The sequence below is a fragment of the Oikopleura dioica genome, chromosome 1 (genome assembly GCF_907165135.1).
Source record: "Oikopleura dioica chromosome 1, OKI2018_I68_1.0, whole genome shotgun sequence".
NCBI classification, from domain to species: Eukaryota; Metazoa; Chordata; class Appendicularia; order Copelata; family Oikopleuridae; genus Oikopleura; species Oikopleura dioica.
This window is the reverse complement of record NC_137291.1, coordinates 10769515-10783159: the sequence shown is the minus strand read 5'-3', so window position 1 is coordinate 10783159 and position 13645 is coordinate 10769515. Positions and strand designations below refer to the sequence as shown.

The 13645-nt window shown below is 42.4% G+C and overlaps 5 protein-coding genes across 8 annotated transcripts; 4 read left to right on the top strand and 1 right to left on the bottom strand.

Moving 5' to 3' along the window:
- The first annotated feature begins 73 nt into the window (after positions 1–73).
- Positions 74–3142, top strand: LOC145696852 (uncharacterized). Of its 2 annotated transcripts, none has more exons than XM_081773965.1 (13): positions 74–399; positions 442–590; positions 634–866; positions 922–998; positions 1045–1102; positions 1144–1385; positions 1429–1644; positions 1688–1805; positions 1852–2008; positions 2049–2134; positions 2180–2406; positions 2449–2631; positions 2672–3142. In XM_081773965.1, the coding sequence occupies exons 1-13, from the start codon at positions 75–77 to the stop codon at positions 2791–2793; spliced, it is 2193 nt and encodes a 730-aa protein (XP_081630091.1). In that variant the 5' UTR covers position 74; the 3' UTR covers positions 2794–3142. The 2 variants fall into 2 exon arrangements, with proteins under 2 accessions (XP_081630091.1, XP_081630083.1); XM_081773957.1 differs by having other exon boundaries at positions 910–998.
- On the top strand, positions 3142–6038 carry LOC145696843 (uncharacterized). Its single transcript, XM_081773946.1, has 6 exons — positions 3142–4632; positions 4677–5060; positions 5099–5324; positions 5366–5532; positions 5576–5725; positions 5770–6038. The coding sequence occupies exons 1-6, from the start codon at positions 3172–3174 to the stop codon at positions 5947–5949; spliced, it is 2568 nt and encodes an 855-aa protein (XP_081630072.1). The 5' UTR covers positions 3142–3171; the 3' UTR covers positions 5950–6038.
- Positions 6039–6220: 182 nt separating this feature from the next.
- Positions 6221–8559, top strand: LOC145703003 (UDP-glucuronic acid decarboxylase 1-like). Of its 2 annotated transcripts, none has more exons than XM_081780309.1 (8): positions 6221–6426; positions 6481–6582; positions 6628–6862; positions 6904–7023; positions 7087–7276; positions 7320–7477; positions 7526–7729; positions 8186–8558. In XM_081780309.1, the coding sequence occupies exons 1-8, from the start codon at positions 6313–6315 to the stop codon at positions 8284–8286; spliced, it is 1224 nt and encodes a 407-aa protein (XP_081636435.1). In that variant the 5' UTR covers positions 6221–6312; the 3' UTR covers positions 8287–8558. The 2 variants fall into 2 exon arrangements, with proteins under 2 accessions (XP_081636435.1, XP_081636444.1); XM_081780318.1 differs by having other exon boundaries at positions 6311–6436; positions 8186–8559.
- Positions 8560–8828: 269 nt separating this feature from the next.
- On the bottom strand, positions 8829–9967 carry LOC145707269 (uncharacterized). Of its 2 annotated transcripts, none has more exons than XM_081784776.1 (5): positions 9884–9967; positions 9813–9836; positions 9442–9528; positions 9200–9400; positions 8829–9153 (listed from the first exon to the last, which is right to left on the bottom strand). In XM_081784776.1, exons 1-5 carry the CDS (start codon positions 9927–9929, stop codon positions 8900–8902), a joined length of 612 nt encoding a protein of 203 aa, XP_081640902.1. In that variant the 5' UTR covers positions 9930–9967; the 3' UTR covers positions 8829–8899. The 2 variants fall into 2 exon arrangements, with proteins under 2 accessions (XP_081640902.1, XP_081640895.1); XM_081784769.1 differs by having other exon boundaries at positions 9741–9836; positions 9884–9955.
- A 306-nt stretch (positions 9968–10273) lies between these two features.
- Positions 10274–12576, top strand: LOC145704485 (uncharacterized). Its single transcript, XM_081781941.1, has 7 exons — positions 10274–10363; positions 11018–11160; positions 11200–11318; positions 11514–11600; positions 11646–11745; positions 11794–11855; positions 11899–12576. Exons 1-7 carry the CDS (start codon positions 10324–10326, stop codon positions 12155–12157), a joined length of 810 nt encoding a protein of 269 aa, XP_081638067.1. The 5' UTR covers positions 10274–10323; the 3' UTR covers positions 12158–12576.
- Positions 12577–13645: the final 1069 nt, after the last annotated feature.

The following is a 13645-nucleotide window of genomic DNA, read 5'->3' as shown; positions in this document are numbered from 1 at the left end:
ATCGGCAAGTCAGATTCAATCAGAGCAAATTTCGCAACTTTAGTATAGAAAGTAGCATCTTTGCGTTCAGAAAAATGGATGATGCGGAAATCCGAGCGCAGCTGAAGGAGTTAGGCGAAAAATGCGGACCTCTTACTGCTACTACGCGAAAGATCTACATTAAAAAGATTGAGAAGCTCAGAGCTGCGAGAGGCACTCCAAAGAGCGCGCCACAAAAATCGTTCTTTGAAAAAACGACTTCCAAAACGCGAAGTCAGCAGCAGTTCGTGGTCGAAGACTCTAGCGGAGATGAAGATGATGAGCCAGAGGCAGAACCTGAGACCATATTTAAAAAGCCGAAGACTATGACCGAAAACGAGGACATCAACATGGCTGATCCGGCCAGTCTTTCGAATGAAGGTTGTATTTGGTCACAGTACCTGTTTTGATCAGATTCTTTAGAAATCATCAAAGTTCTCCGCTTCTACGGAATTCGTCATGGCCCGGTCAATCCACAGACGAGAAAGGTCTACCACAAGAAGATCCGCGAGGCGCAGGGAGAATCCACTCAATCTTCATCCTTGCTTGAGTTTAGTACTGACGACGAACCTGTAAGTTCTCTCTAAGAGATTTTTATCCTGACATTTTCTCGAGGCTCGAAGTGACTACAGACAGGAGCGCCAGGCGCAAAAAGTGCTCGTGCGAAAATCTCCCAAAAAATCTCCAAAGAAAAATGCAGTTCAAGAGGTTTACCGGCCAGAACCGCAGGTCATCGAACACTTTTCATCTTCTGAAGATGAGGAGCCACTTCCGCCCATGGTCGATATGGGCACATCTTGTCTCGAATCATCTACGTTGCTTGAGACGCCAGAAAAAGCTCCATCAAGGTGAGTAATAAATCGATGTTGGTGTTCTTTGACCAAGTTGTAGAACTCCTCTTAGAGAGCGAAATACAAAGCCAGTGGTGGACTATTCCGAATCACCTCTCAAACAAACTACCTCTAAAATTTCACCTCTTGGTAAGTTTGCTTTATCCGTTTGGATGATCAGTAAAACTTTGAATAGCGACTGAGTCAACCTCTAACTACGTGTCGCCCGTTGTCCGACCTAGAAATGTAAAAAGGTATTTCAAGAATAATCTTCATTATTTGATCCTTTTTCCAGAACTCCTCCCCGTCCAGTTTCTTCCGTCAAACGGCGCAGCGACGAAGGAGTCCTTCCTGTTCCTCAGCCAAGCAGTCACCGAAGCCCTCCTCCACCTAATCGACATGCCTCAATCCTCACGCAAGCGACACCTCAGCCTCCTGAGAAGCGTCAACGAACTGAAAAATCTCGTCTCCCTCAGCCAAATGAACCCGTTGAGGATACATTTGCGATCCGCTTCTCGCAATATCTCCCCTTTATCGGTAAATAACGCAACGTGGTTTCAATGATGAGCTTTTATTCTAGCCCTTGGAGGCTTCTGCTTTATCGTCGGCATCTATTGCTTCAAGGCTGGTATCACCATTCTCCCCAGTGTTTCAGACGAGGTTGATTTTGTCGATCAAACCCCCATGGAAACGACCGAAATCGGCGAAAGCATCAAGTCCAAGCTCGTTGATCTTTTCAATCAAGTCGAGTACGATACTCGAACAGCCGTCTGCGATTTTACGAATATCGTCACTGGTAAATTCTTAAAAAAAGATACAAGATTTATTCACAATTCTAGGCCCGCGTGATGTCTCCAAGTTGACCCCACTCGCCTCGCTCAATTTTGGCGATGAAATCAACAAGGAAATAACTAATGAAATAATGACAAATGAAAACATCGCTAACTACCTCAAAATGTAAGACAAAGACTTTGATGCTAAACACAGCTAACATTTGTATCAGAAGCGAAGATGGATTTGTGAGCCTCAACGATGATGCCAAGATCGATCTTGGTTTCTCCTGTGGGGGTGTTAAATTTCTCTCAGAGAACTATTTCAAAATCCGAGTCGCTACTGTCATCTGCGTGCTATCGATGATTTTGTCCTATTTCATGAACATGGTATGTCCTGAAATTCAATCGCAATCACTATCTTCCTAAGGTGGCAGCTAAGAGGAGAAAGAACGAAATAGAGATCCAGCAAGTTGTGCGAGAGATTATCGACTGTCTTCAGAATCATTCTGCTCGGTAACGCTTTCTTTTCTTGATGAAAGTAAAACTCTCTCTTTATAGTCATGGAAGTACAGGAATGTCAGTCGAGCGCATCCGCGACCAAATCATCCCCATGGGAGACGTAACTCTCGGAAAGCTTTGGCCACAGGCTGTGAATTCCATCAAGCGGGATAGTCGGCTCCGAACGGAGCAGAAAGTTGTCAACGGCGAAGAGGGAGAATACTGGGCGTGGATTGATCAATCAATCAAAGCGCACGATGAGACCACTTCGCGAGCTGCTCCTCTCGGTTATTTGACAAAAAAAAAGTTTATTCAAGCCTTATTTTTAGCGGAATGTCTGAAGATTCGAAACATGCTAGCTCAGAAAGACTTCAACCCTAAAGAGCATGAAGAAATAAAGGAGACCCTGATCAAGTGGTGCGACGGTATCAACGGAGTGGTCGACATTGACATGGTTCCAAGCGATGGAACTGTCTATGTCAAGTGCTCCAGCACTGAGAAAGCTGGAGAAGGTACACCTTCAATTTTGAACATGTCAACAATATTTTTCAGTATACGATCGAATCCGAGCCTACTGGTACAAACGACAGCTCATTCAAATAAAATACGTCAAGCTTGATGTCTATCATCGCCGCTTCAAAAATAGTGCCAGAAAGACCACCATCATCGCTTAGAAGCATAAAAATACTCAACTTCCGAACTTGCTATACTGCCGAGCAGTCATTTTTTATTCAAACATCCTCCTCACCTCCATTTATTCCAATCGCAAAATTTTTTCCTAATTAGCCTCGTTTTTATTTTCATTATGTTCAACTCATACATGTCAACTTATTGTTCAATTATTGAATTTCAACTATGCAAAAGAAGAATTATAGAATTTTAAACATTTTTATGCCTTTTCAAGTTCAACATTGTCTCTAACCGATGAAATATTTTTTGATTCCATTCTGTACCTCATTTAACAATTAACGCTTTGTCACTGTCCTCAAATTAAAATTGAATACATGTATAGGATTTTATGAACTTTCGTAACTAAAATTTTTTTTCTAGGAATGGACTTTTCCGATTCTGATAATGATGATTCATCTTGGCATAGTTCCGATGCATTGCCCGTCGTTACGGGAGGAGTAGATGAGATGGACGATGCTCTTTTCGGTGGCCTGGGAGCTAGTGATAAAAAATTGACACAAACAACTAGCGCGCCTGCTCCAGGGAAGAAAGTTTCTTTCACAGGTCAAGAAGGGCCCACTTCGTCTACAACAAAAACTGGCGGCATTTTAAAGACAACATCGGCTCAGCATATTCCAGCGCCAGAGCAAGAAAAACCAACAGTTGCCGAGAAGCCAAAATTTGACTTTAATCTCGACGAAAGCGACGATAACTTGGATGAGTTGCTAGCACCATTTACTAAATCGAGCAATACATCTGCAGTCTCGAAAAAGCAGGAAAAGGCCAAATCACCATCAACGGAAAAAGAGTTCGAGTTTTCTGACAGCGTCTCGGCTCCAAATTTTCATGCAGCATCTTCTGCGAAAAAAATTGAGAAACCGTCAACTTCCATGCCTGAATTCGAGTTTACCGACGATGACGACTTGTTAAAGTCTGAGCCATCAGAAGCCCCACCTGAGCCCCGAAAAATGCAGCCAGTCGCCTCCAAAAGCTCCGTTTCTTCTACAGGAAAGATGTCAGACACATCGGTGAAGAAGCCAGAAAAAGTTAATTCCTCGAAATCAAATGAAGATATCTTCGCTAGCGCCACTTCTGTACCAGGCTTCTCTGACATCGATATTTCTGAATCTTCAATTTCAATTCAAAAGCCACCAGCAAAGAAATCGTCAACCAGAGCAGCGTCTCCACCACAGGAGTCACATGATGAATCGTTTTTAGCCGATTTGCTTGGAACCAAAAAGCCTGAAGAAACAACCGCCGAAAGGCCTAAAAGAGCGGTTTCCGAGCCCGTGAGTCTTGGCAGGAGCGAAAACGGAGACGGTGATACTGACGACGATACGTTCAATATGTTCATAAAGCCGAAAAAGAAGGCTTCATCTCAAGAGACGAAAAGACCCACGCCGATAATCGAAGCATCGCCTCAAGTTTCCAATCCTCCATCCCCGCCGCCGGAGAAGTCGCCCAGTCAAAAGCCATCTTTCATTCCAACTCCTGTGTCAAACTATCCCGCCGTCCAAACTACCTCTGCCGCTCAACAAGTCTCAGAATCCCACCTCGAAGAGCTTAACTCCCTTCGCATCGAAATTCAACAACTGAAAAGCGCACTCAGCGTCAAAGACGCCCAGCTGCATGAGCTTTCCTCGAATAATGTCGGAAACAATGACCGGCTTTCGAAGGAGCTTAATTTGGCACGACAAGAAGCGAACTTCGCTCAGCAGGAAAAGTTGAATGAGGCGCAGAGATGTCAGAAGAGGCTAGATGAAGCATTTGTTGATCACCAGGCACATGTAAATAGGATGAAACAAGCGCATATGGAGGCGTCGAGTATGATGAGAGATGAACAGGTAGGCTTTTTTTATTCTATTCTTTTGCTGATTTTCTTTGGTAGGAATCACAAATTGCAAGAATACGAAAAATGCATGACGAAGAGCTCCAAGCTTACAAAACTGCCACGGAAACTACCCGTGATGTCAAAGACCTTTTAGCCTCTGTCACAGTAGCGACTCAGTCCCTCAAAGAAATCGCGATTCGAGTCGAAGAAGAAACTACAAAAGCATCAGACCATTCCGGAATCATTCACGAGATGAGCGCGCTCAAGGCAGTTATTGCTGCGGAGAGGAAAAACTTTGCCGCAGAACGAGAGAGGTTTACTGTAATGGTGCAAGAAATGATGAAATACAATCGAGAGCAAAAAGAGATGAGTTCCAATGAGCGACTCAGGCTTGAAGCAGAAATTCAAAGAATCGAAACTGAACGTAGAATATTAGAAGAGGTAAAATATTCCTTCAAGAGCATTTTTAACCATTTCAGAATAAAATTCAACTCGAGCAAGAAATCCAACAGAAGACTCACGAAAACATCAAATACAGAAACACGCTGCTGGACGATCATCAAAAGCAAATCCACAAAGTGGCAGAAATGAAGCAAAAAGTCCACGAAGAGTGGGCCGAGCTTCAAAACGCCAAGAACTCCATTTTCAATTCGCTCAAGCCGGATGCTTTTATGAAATATGAAGAGAATCTAAGGCAGGCTGCTGGTAGGCTACTTCCTCGTTGTCTTCAATTTACTCATTTTTAGCCGCCGCGGCTTCAACGAAAGCCGGATTACGGGAGATCGAGCTGCGAGAGAAACAACTCGTAGAAGCAAAAGAGGAAGTCACGCATGAAAAGCGCTCGCTGAAGCTGGAACGCGAGGAAATCACGAGACTAAAGGCTTCTATCCGACGAGAGGAAGATGAAATCAAAGTAAGAAATCTTCATTAGAGAAATCTTGATAAGTTCTGATCAGAAACGCTACTCGGACTTTATTTCGGACACTGCCGAGGGCAGAACCGCACTAGAAGCAGCGAAACGAATCGAAGCGAGGGCGAACGATAAAATGCGACAAGCGGAACAAGCGTTGCAAAATCTCCATAGCGAGCGCGTTCTTCTTCAACAGGTTCAACAATCTTCATCCCAAATCTTCTTTTAGACCTTTTTCAGGAGCGTCGAGCAATCGAAACCCTTCACCGCGAAACTGCTCCACCCCCAGCAGCTTTCAACTTCCACGAGCCAGGAATCAACTTCAACGAATCACTACGGGTCAACGACCTCTTACTCGACGATCCCATGAAGACGATTCTAGCACAAAACGCTGATCTTCTCAAGCCTGTTCAATTCTGAGCAACCATTTTCTGTACAATTAATTTCGATCTTTTTATTTTTCTACTTTTTTCGATTTTCTTATTTTTCTAAGAATAAAATCTTATTCAAAAAACCATCTGTTATGCTCTTGCGCTGCGTGATTTCAGCTTCAAGTGTAGTTAATTTGTTTCGTTGATTCTGCAGGTTAAATTTGAACGCGAGAAACTACGCAAATGTTGTAAGCGATTTACTATAAGCTTAATTTTACGCTTAGAAATAATGAATCGATCTTGCCCGCGGCGTTAAATGCGGGTCCTATCGTTAAAGCATTGATTCAGAGAGACCCGGTTTAGTAGTCCATGCTGCTTCTGATCATCCCTATATCTTGATCACTAAGCTGAGATGAGAAACTACTACTGGTCCTTGCGAAATCTGATCCTCTTCGGAGGCCTGGCTCTGATCGCCATGGTCACTTGTAGAGAAATCGCCTCGATAGCACGAGAAAACACAAAAAATGTAATTATTGGTAAAGAATCCAAGGAGAGAAACAATCATATGGGTGTTTTATAGGTCGATGGCATTCTTATGACTGGAAGGGATGAGGTTTCCGAGCTCAAGAAACGGCTCCAGGCGCTTGAGAAAAAGGCGAAAATTCAGCACCCAGCTGTCAAGGTACCTCTGACCCATTTCTTCTGCTTTCTTGACGGCCGGTTTTAGTTCCTTCCAGAGGGAAAGCGCAAACGAATCCTCGTTACTGGAGGCGCTGGCTTTGTAGGATCCCATCTCGTTGACAAACTGATGATCCAGGGACATGAAGTCATCGTTGTGGATAATTTCTTTACGGGACGAAAAAGAAACGTTGAGCATTGGCTGACGCATGAAAATTTCGAGCTGATCCACCACGATGTCGTGGAGCCGCTTTACATCGAAGTAGACCAGATTTATCACCTCGGTAATGGTGGCTTCCTTTCTTAAAAAGACTGTCTTTTGTAGCCTGTCCCGCTTCACCTCCTCACTATATGTTCAATCCGATAAAGACGATCAAAACGAGCTCGATTGGGACGCTAAATATGCTTGGCCTGGCGAAACGAGTTGACGGGCGGCTATTGTTAGGTGCATATTCGGCAATTACCAACGTTTAATAGCACTGACGAAACTAATAATCTAAATTAATAGCGTCGACTTCTGAGATTTATGGCGACCCGGAAGAGCACCCGCAGAACGAAAACTACTGGGGCCATGTTAATCCGATCGGGCCCAGAGCATGCTACGACGAGGGAAAACGAGTGGCTGAAACGATGTGCTATGCATATAAAAAACAAGAGGGCGTGGACGTCAGAGTTGCTAGAATTTTCAATACTTACGGGTAGCTCGACTGTATTGATCGATTTTGCTTTGCAATCATTTAGACCACGGATGCACATGGAAGATGGTCGAGTAGTTTCCAATTTCATTCTTCAAGCGCTTCAAAATCTAGACATTACAATTTACGGGGACGGGAAACAGACGCGAAGCTTTCAATACGTCGATGACCTAGTTGACGGGCTCATCGGTCTTATGAACTCAGGTATGTTCCACCACGTCTTACAGTGATTAATCAGTACTTCCCGTGCAGATATCACGTCACCTGTCAATGTTGGCAATCCGGACGAGCATACGATCGAAGAATTCGCAACTATCATTAAAGACATGGTCGGTCCAACGAGCTCCAAGATTGTCCACCATCCAGCGACAGAGGATGATCCACAAAGGAGAAAACCAGACATCGAGAAGGCCTTCAAGGGCTTTGGCTGGCGGCCTAAGATGCCACTCAAAGAAGGTAGGAGATGAACATGTCAGTAATTGTTAATTATGTCACGAGAAATTTGAAGGAAAACGCCCCATGTTTCGTGCGTGTGAAATAATCTGCGTGAATAAAAATTACAAATTTGTCTGATTGTCAATCAGTGGTTGACTAAATCATAATTGGAGGTTAATTTAATGAGGTATTTTCTAGTTTTGATCAGTGATCATGAATTTCTTGGTGGTAGCCTAGGCCCTAGGCTAACATCTGTTATGATTTTTTTCTATTGGTTTGATAACTCCTTGTTCTGTTTGACGCACTTCCCTCTTGAGGAGAACGCTCTCAGTTTTTTGAACATGCTTTCTAATCAATGAAATTCATTGCGATGCGGAACATGTGTGTTTCTTCCTTGAGACGTTTGAACGTTAACTCTGACTACACAAAATTTATATCCGTTTATTCCAGTGGTTTTAAATCTTATGGTTTTTTAAGGCTTGACGAAAACGATCGAATACTTCCGAGCTGAACTCGCCCAGGAAGAGAATAACTCGCCGAATATCTTTCTCCCTGATGGCTATTCAAATGATTTATGAAAAGAGACAAAAAATATTCCGCAAATAATAACTCACTTGCATTTAAACAATCTTTACCCAAAAGCGTGTAGTTCAAGTATTTATCCATTTTTTAGAGAACAAGTTACCTAAAGTTTTATTTCTTTTGCTTTGATTTATATTTTTGCCGTGACAAATAAGTTCTATTTTATTTTGATTCCAAAGCATTTCTTCATCAATATCTGTATTTACCAATTCATATTATTTCACTCTTTGCTTTTTGTTCTCTAAGTGCCAATTTTGCCAATAAAAGCTCAACTTTGACAGAAACAAAAAAATATATCTATCCTTTCGGCAAAGCGTAGATAAATTGAAGCTAATACTATCCCCTGCTCATAATGATTTCCATGGTACCTGTCATGGTAGATGTTATCTTACAGCGATAACATGGAAGAGAATAAAAATGAAAATTTTGCTTTATAATGATACTTTGCCAATAAAAAAATATAAAAAGTTTCGACAAGACATAATGCAATCTTGTTCCCACCTCGAGTGAAAGCAAAATTAAAATTGTGTGCCTTTGTTTGGTTGAGTTAGATTTATTGTCAATAAATTATTGAATACATTAGCGAAAGCAGGACAGGTTGTAGTTTTTTTAATCCTGGGACTCAGCTGGCTCGACAGCGGTTTCAGCTTCGGCAGCGGTTTCTTCAACGGCGGCCTCTTCAGCAGCTTCCTCAGCGGCGGCTTCGGTGACCTCAGCTGGGGCGTCGGTTTCAGCTTCCTGAGCAGTCTCTTCGGTGGCAGCTTCCTCGGCGGGAGCGGCTTCTTCAGCGACAGCTTCAGCAGCGGTTTCCTCCTCGGCCGCTTGTTCAGTTGCTTCCTCAACGGCGGCTTCTTCAGCAGCTTCTAGAATAATTGTTTTTGAGACAGAAACAAGTCCGGATCTCGCTACCTTGAGTTTCCTCAGAGGAAGCAGCTTCAGTCTGCTGCTCTTCAGTAGCGGCTTCAGCCTGTTGTTCTTCAGTAGCAGCTTCGACCTGTTGTTCCTCTGAAGCGGCGATTTCTTCAGCAGAGACCTTGCCACCAGCGGGAGTTGGCGAGAGAGCTCGTGGTTCTTCTTGAGGATTGATATTTTCATTCGCGTTTTTCTCGGCTGAAAGTTCAAATAGTAACTGTATCAAAAAAGGAGCTTACCTTCAGCAAGGTTCTCTTCAAGTGGTAGTTCATCAGTTGTATCTTCAACCTGTGGGGTCTTTCCCAAAAGTCCGCCAGCTCCAGTCGCTGAAAATTTCTTTTAATTTTACTTTTTTCTTTGTGCAACCTAAAGCAAAATTAATCCGGAATGTCCTTTTCATCAAAAATAGGTCTTCCGCCTTTATCGAAAATTGATAAGCTGAAATTTCAGGTGCTTCGATACGTGAGCAGAAATTCTTAAAATTTGATGTCTTTCTAAAAAGTAAAATGACTTCAGTAAAGCTATGAGAGGCTAATACCTCGACGCATAATTTTGTCTTTCTTTTTAGAGGAGACGAATTGTTCAGAGAAAAGAACTCGGTTTTCTTCACCTTTGTTTTCTTCGATAGTTTCATCTGAAATACAGTTAGTCGTCTGTCAGGGGTACTAATCAATTACTTACCCAAACTGGGGTCAGACTTTTTGCATTGCGAAAAGAGTTGGCCCATGTTGACGATCCTTGTTGTTCTCTCTAACTAAGAATGAGTGCAAGAAAAATGCCAAAATTCCCAATAACAGCATTCCTTCTAGAGATTCTGGAGAGAACAACAAGTTCTCCGCTGATCTTCAAGATGAGATTAAATGATTTTTTGAGCATTTTGTTCGTCCATTACTCTTGTTTGACTCCATTTTTTACGCCTTTCAAAGATTTCATAACACTTCCGAATCCTCAAATCTGAATGATACGAGATGGCGCTTCGCCGCTGCGCGCGGTGGCGCCAGTAAGCCGCAAGGAGCAAGGCGCACGCGCGCGGAATGAGCGTTCGCGATCGTCATCGAGCAAGTCATTCAGTACATTATCGTCGAAGTACTAGAGAAGAAGCTAAGTCAAAAAGTCCAACGATGAAATTCACAGCCCTGTCGATCGCTTTTCTTCAAAAAGGTAAAGTTTGGTTTAGTTTTGTATTTAAAAATAGTCATAAAGGGTTTTTTCGCGTGGAAAGCCAAAAAATACTTTCAAGGCTTTCTGGCTTTCTTTTAACCATCATATAACAATCGCAAGAATTTCAGTTTCGTGCAGCGATAATAACTGTATTTTTCATTATAATCATGAGCCCCGATCCTCGTTTGAGTTCACGCATACGGTAACTCGTTATCATCGCATTAGACCTTGCGCTGATAATTTAGCCACGGATCGAATATTATATCGTTCATCGCTCATACAAACTTATGAAAATAAATATGCACATGTAAATCTGATCTGAAAATTTGACCCATAAAAATGTGATTTGCAAAGAAGAAATTCATCATTTTCATTTTTTCCAACCTGCATTAGATTATTCCAACCTCGAGCTTTTCGCGTCTTGGAGACGTTTGTTCTCCGCCGGTTGGTTATTTTCGCGGCTGGTGCAAGGTGCGGCCGTCGAGCGCGCTTATTCATCTGCCGCAGAATATAATTACTGACCTTATCCAATTAAATTAGAATACACTTCCTCTTCCCAAACACGCAACTTACCAAGTTACCAGCCCGCTGGTTTATTTATTCAATACGTAGCATTATCTCGGAATATACAATATGCTTACAAAGCTTTTTTAGCCATCGCCGATGAGTTCTACTACCCAGACTACTCCGACTATCCATTAGAAGGTCGCAATCTTCAGAACACTCTTTCTGGTCGAAGAACTGGCACTTTGGACACAAGACAAATCTTCCATAGAAAACGACTTATCAACTCTCAGGTATTTTGACCTCCAATTAACCGCCCTACCTGGCTTTAGGTTACTGCTAAATCAAACGGAGCGGCCTGGTACTTCCACTACCACGACTACGGCTGCTATTGCGTCGCCCCTTCTGACCCGAAAAAGAACCGTGGCAAACCAGTAGACGCTATCGACAGGAGAGGGTTACATAACTCTGTCTAACTCAGTCTAATTCTGATAAGGGGCATAAGCGGATTAGCTCTCGAAATGATTCCGGCGCCGAGAACTGTCGCTCTTTTGATAAAGACTTAGGAACTTAGGGCTATCTAGGACTCCGGTTGGAACTTACGCTGGAATCATTACGTTGAATTACAGATGGGTATCCCTCTAAGTGCTTGCAAACGACACAACATGTGCTACCAGTGCGCATACTCTGACTTTTCCGACGCTCGACGAGAATGCAATCCGAAGCAAATGGGGTACTCCCTCCTTAGTTCTTTAACCTTTTAACAGGTTAATTATAGTTATCGATATACTATCACAACAAACGACGACGGCAACATCAAGATCGAGTGTCTCAACTCTCCAGATACGTGCGCTTATGCCACTTGCATGTGCGACAAGGTTGGACAGTTTCTAGTGTCTGCCCAGTAATGCAACACTTCTATTTAGGCACTTGCGGACGAGCTTGGAAATCTTGCGATGAAAGGCACACTTGCTTCTAAGGACTACAGGTAATACCAAACAAAGAGAGACACTTGTCTAATAAAAGTCAAGAAACTACGACCCAGCGAAATGCTCCGGACCACAAGCCGCCCGATTGGATCCCTCACCTCAAGGTGTCTTCAACGATGACGCTGGCGCTTTCGACTTCGAAAACCAAGTCACTTTCCTAAGCGAGCCAGATACTGGAGCTGACGTTCCTCAACAGTGCTGCGGCGTGTACCCACAACGATTTCCGTACAAGAGCTCAACGCACGAGTGCTGCTCGGCCGGCGAAGCCACGGAGGAGATCAAACCACTTGGAACTTGTTAATTTATTCTCATTCTTATCTTTTGTACATAGAAACCGGGTCGATAATTACTTTGACTTTTGACCCTTAATTTTTCAAAAATTTTACGATATAGCAAATTTCAGCAACGACGAAATCATATCAAATTGAAATTATATAAAAACACTCTGTAAATAGTATCATCTCCCTTGTTGTACAAAAAAAGCCAAGTAAGTAACGGTAGAAATCGATTCAGCGAAATGCGGAAAGAAGAAATCAACGAAAATGCTTTGAACAAAAAGCTAAGAAAATAAAGAGGCAACTCATGAGTGAGCTCGCAAAAATCAGGCCTGACTTTTTGCGAGTTTCTTATTTCATGCATGAGCTGTCTTTGAAGATGCAGTATGAAGAAAACTTTTCGAAAAATAAGCTGAATCTATTTGAAACTGTATAATAAAGACCATAATTCTTTCTAAAAAATCAAAAATCAAGTCTCCTCGATCTTTTCTTTTGCAAGAGCAAGCCCTTAGAAGTGCAGATACGGAAACGAGGTTATGAGCGGGACACGAGCGAGGAATATACCGAGCATAACAGATACATAGAATTTGTAAATAAAAGGCGCGCTTGAACGAAATAATTGCGCCCCTTCAAATCTCTAAAGTACACGGTCAAGAATACTCTCGGAAGTCGGAACTGCTTGTTTCTAGCACCACGGTGTTCTTTTCGTAGTGCTCTTCAATAGTGATACCTATTACTAAAGTAATGCAAATGCATCTTTCTAGTTTTTTTTTGCTAATTTCGACAGCTCAAGGGAGGAAATTCCAGCGCGTCTTTTATTTCCGACTCGGTCTGGCATCCTTCGAAAGTTTAACTTGTTGCGGAGTTTAATATGAACAAAATTCTATGTACAGATACATTCGGTGGTGGCCACGATCAATTTGATTGGAACTTCCTTCCTGACTGATTACTATCTGCCTGTCTGACTGTCAGACAGTTCACGTTTTCGTACAACTTTTTCTGGCTCAGCGCATAAAAGGACTAACGAAAAATTACGATTAGGAAGGCAAAGTTTCATTACGGAAATTCTTTTTCCGCTTGTGTTGTTGACTGATTTCAACAAATTCGCAAGCCCGGTAAGAAATTTAACAGAAAGCAGCAGCTTTTCGGTCCTCTATCTTTAGAAGATCTTATTTATAAATAATTCAAGTGGCAATAGAAAAAAGCATGGGCATTAGAACGTAAGGATGATTTGATATGTACTTGAAATCACGCTCCAGATGTTTTTCAGAGAGTTCAGGTGACAGAGGATTAGTTACGATGACGACTAAAGTGAGCCAAGAAGATCGTAAGCGAAGAGTTTTTAATTTTATGGAATATTTGAATAAAAACAAGATAAAAACCGGTTTCGCTAAAAAGATTACATACGAATTTGACAGATTTGGGGGAGCAACTTCTTGTTGTGAAAAAGATGAACCGAGCTTTCAAGAAAGTGACGAAAAGACGATTGGGTTTAATTAACTGATAGTAACTTT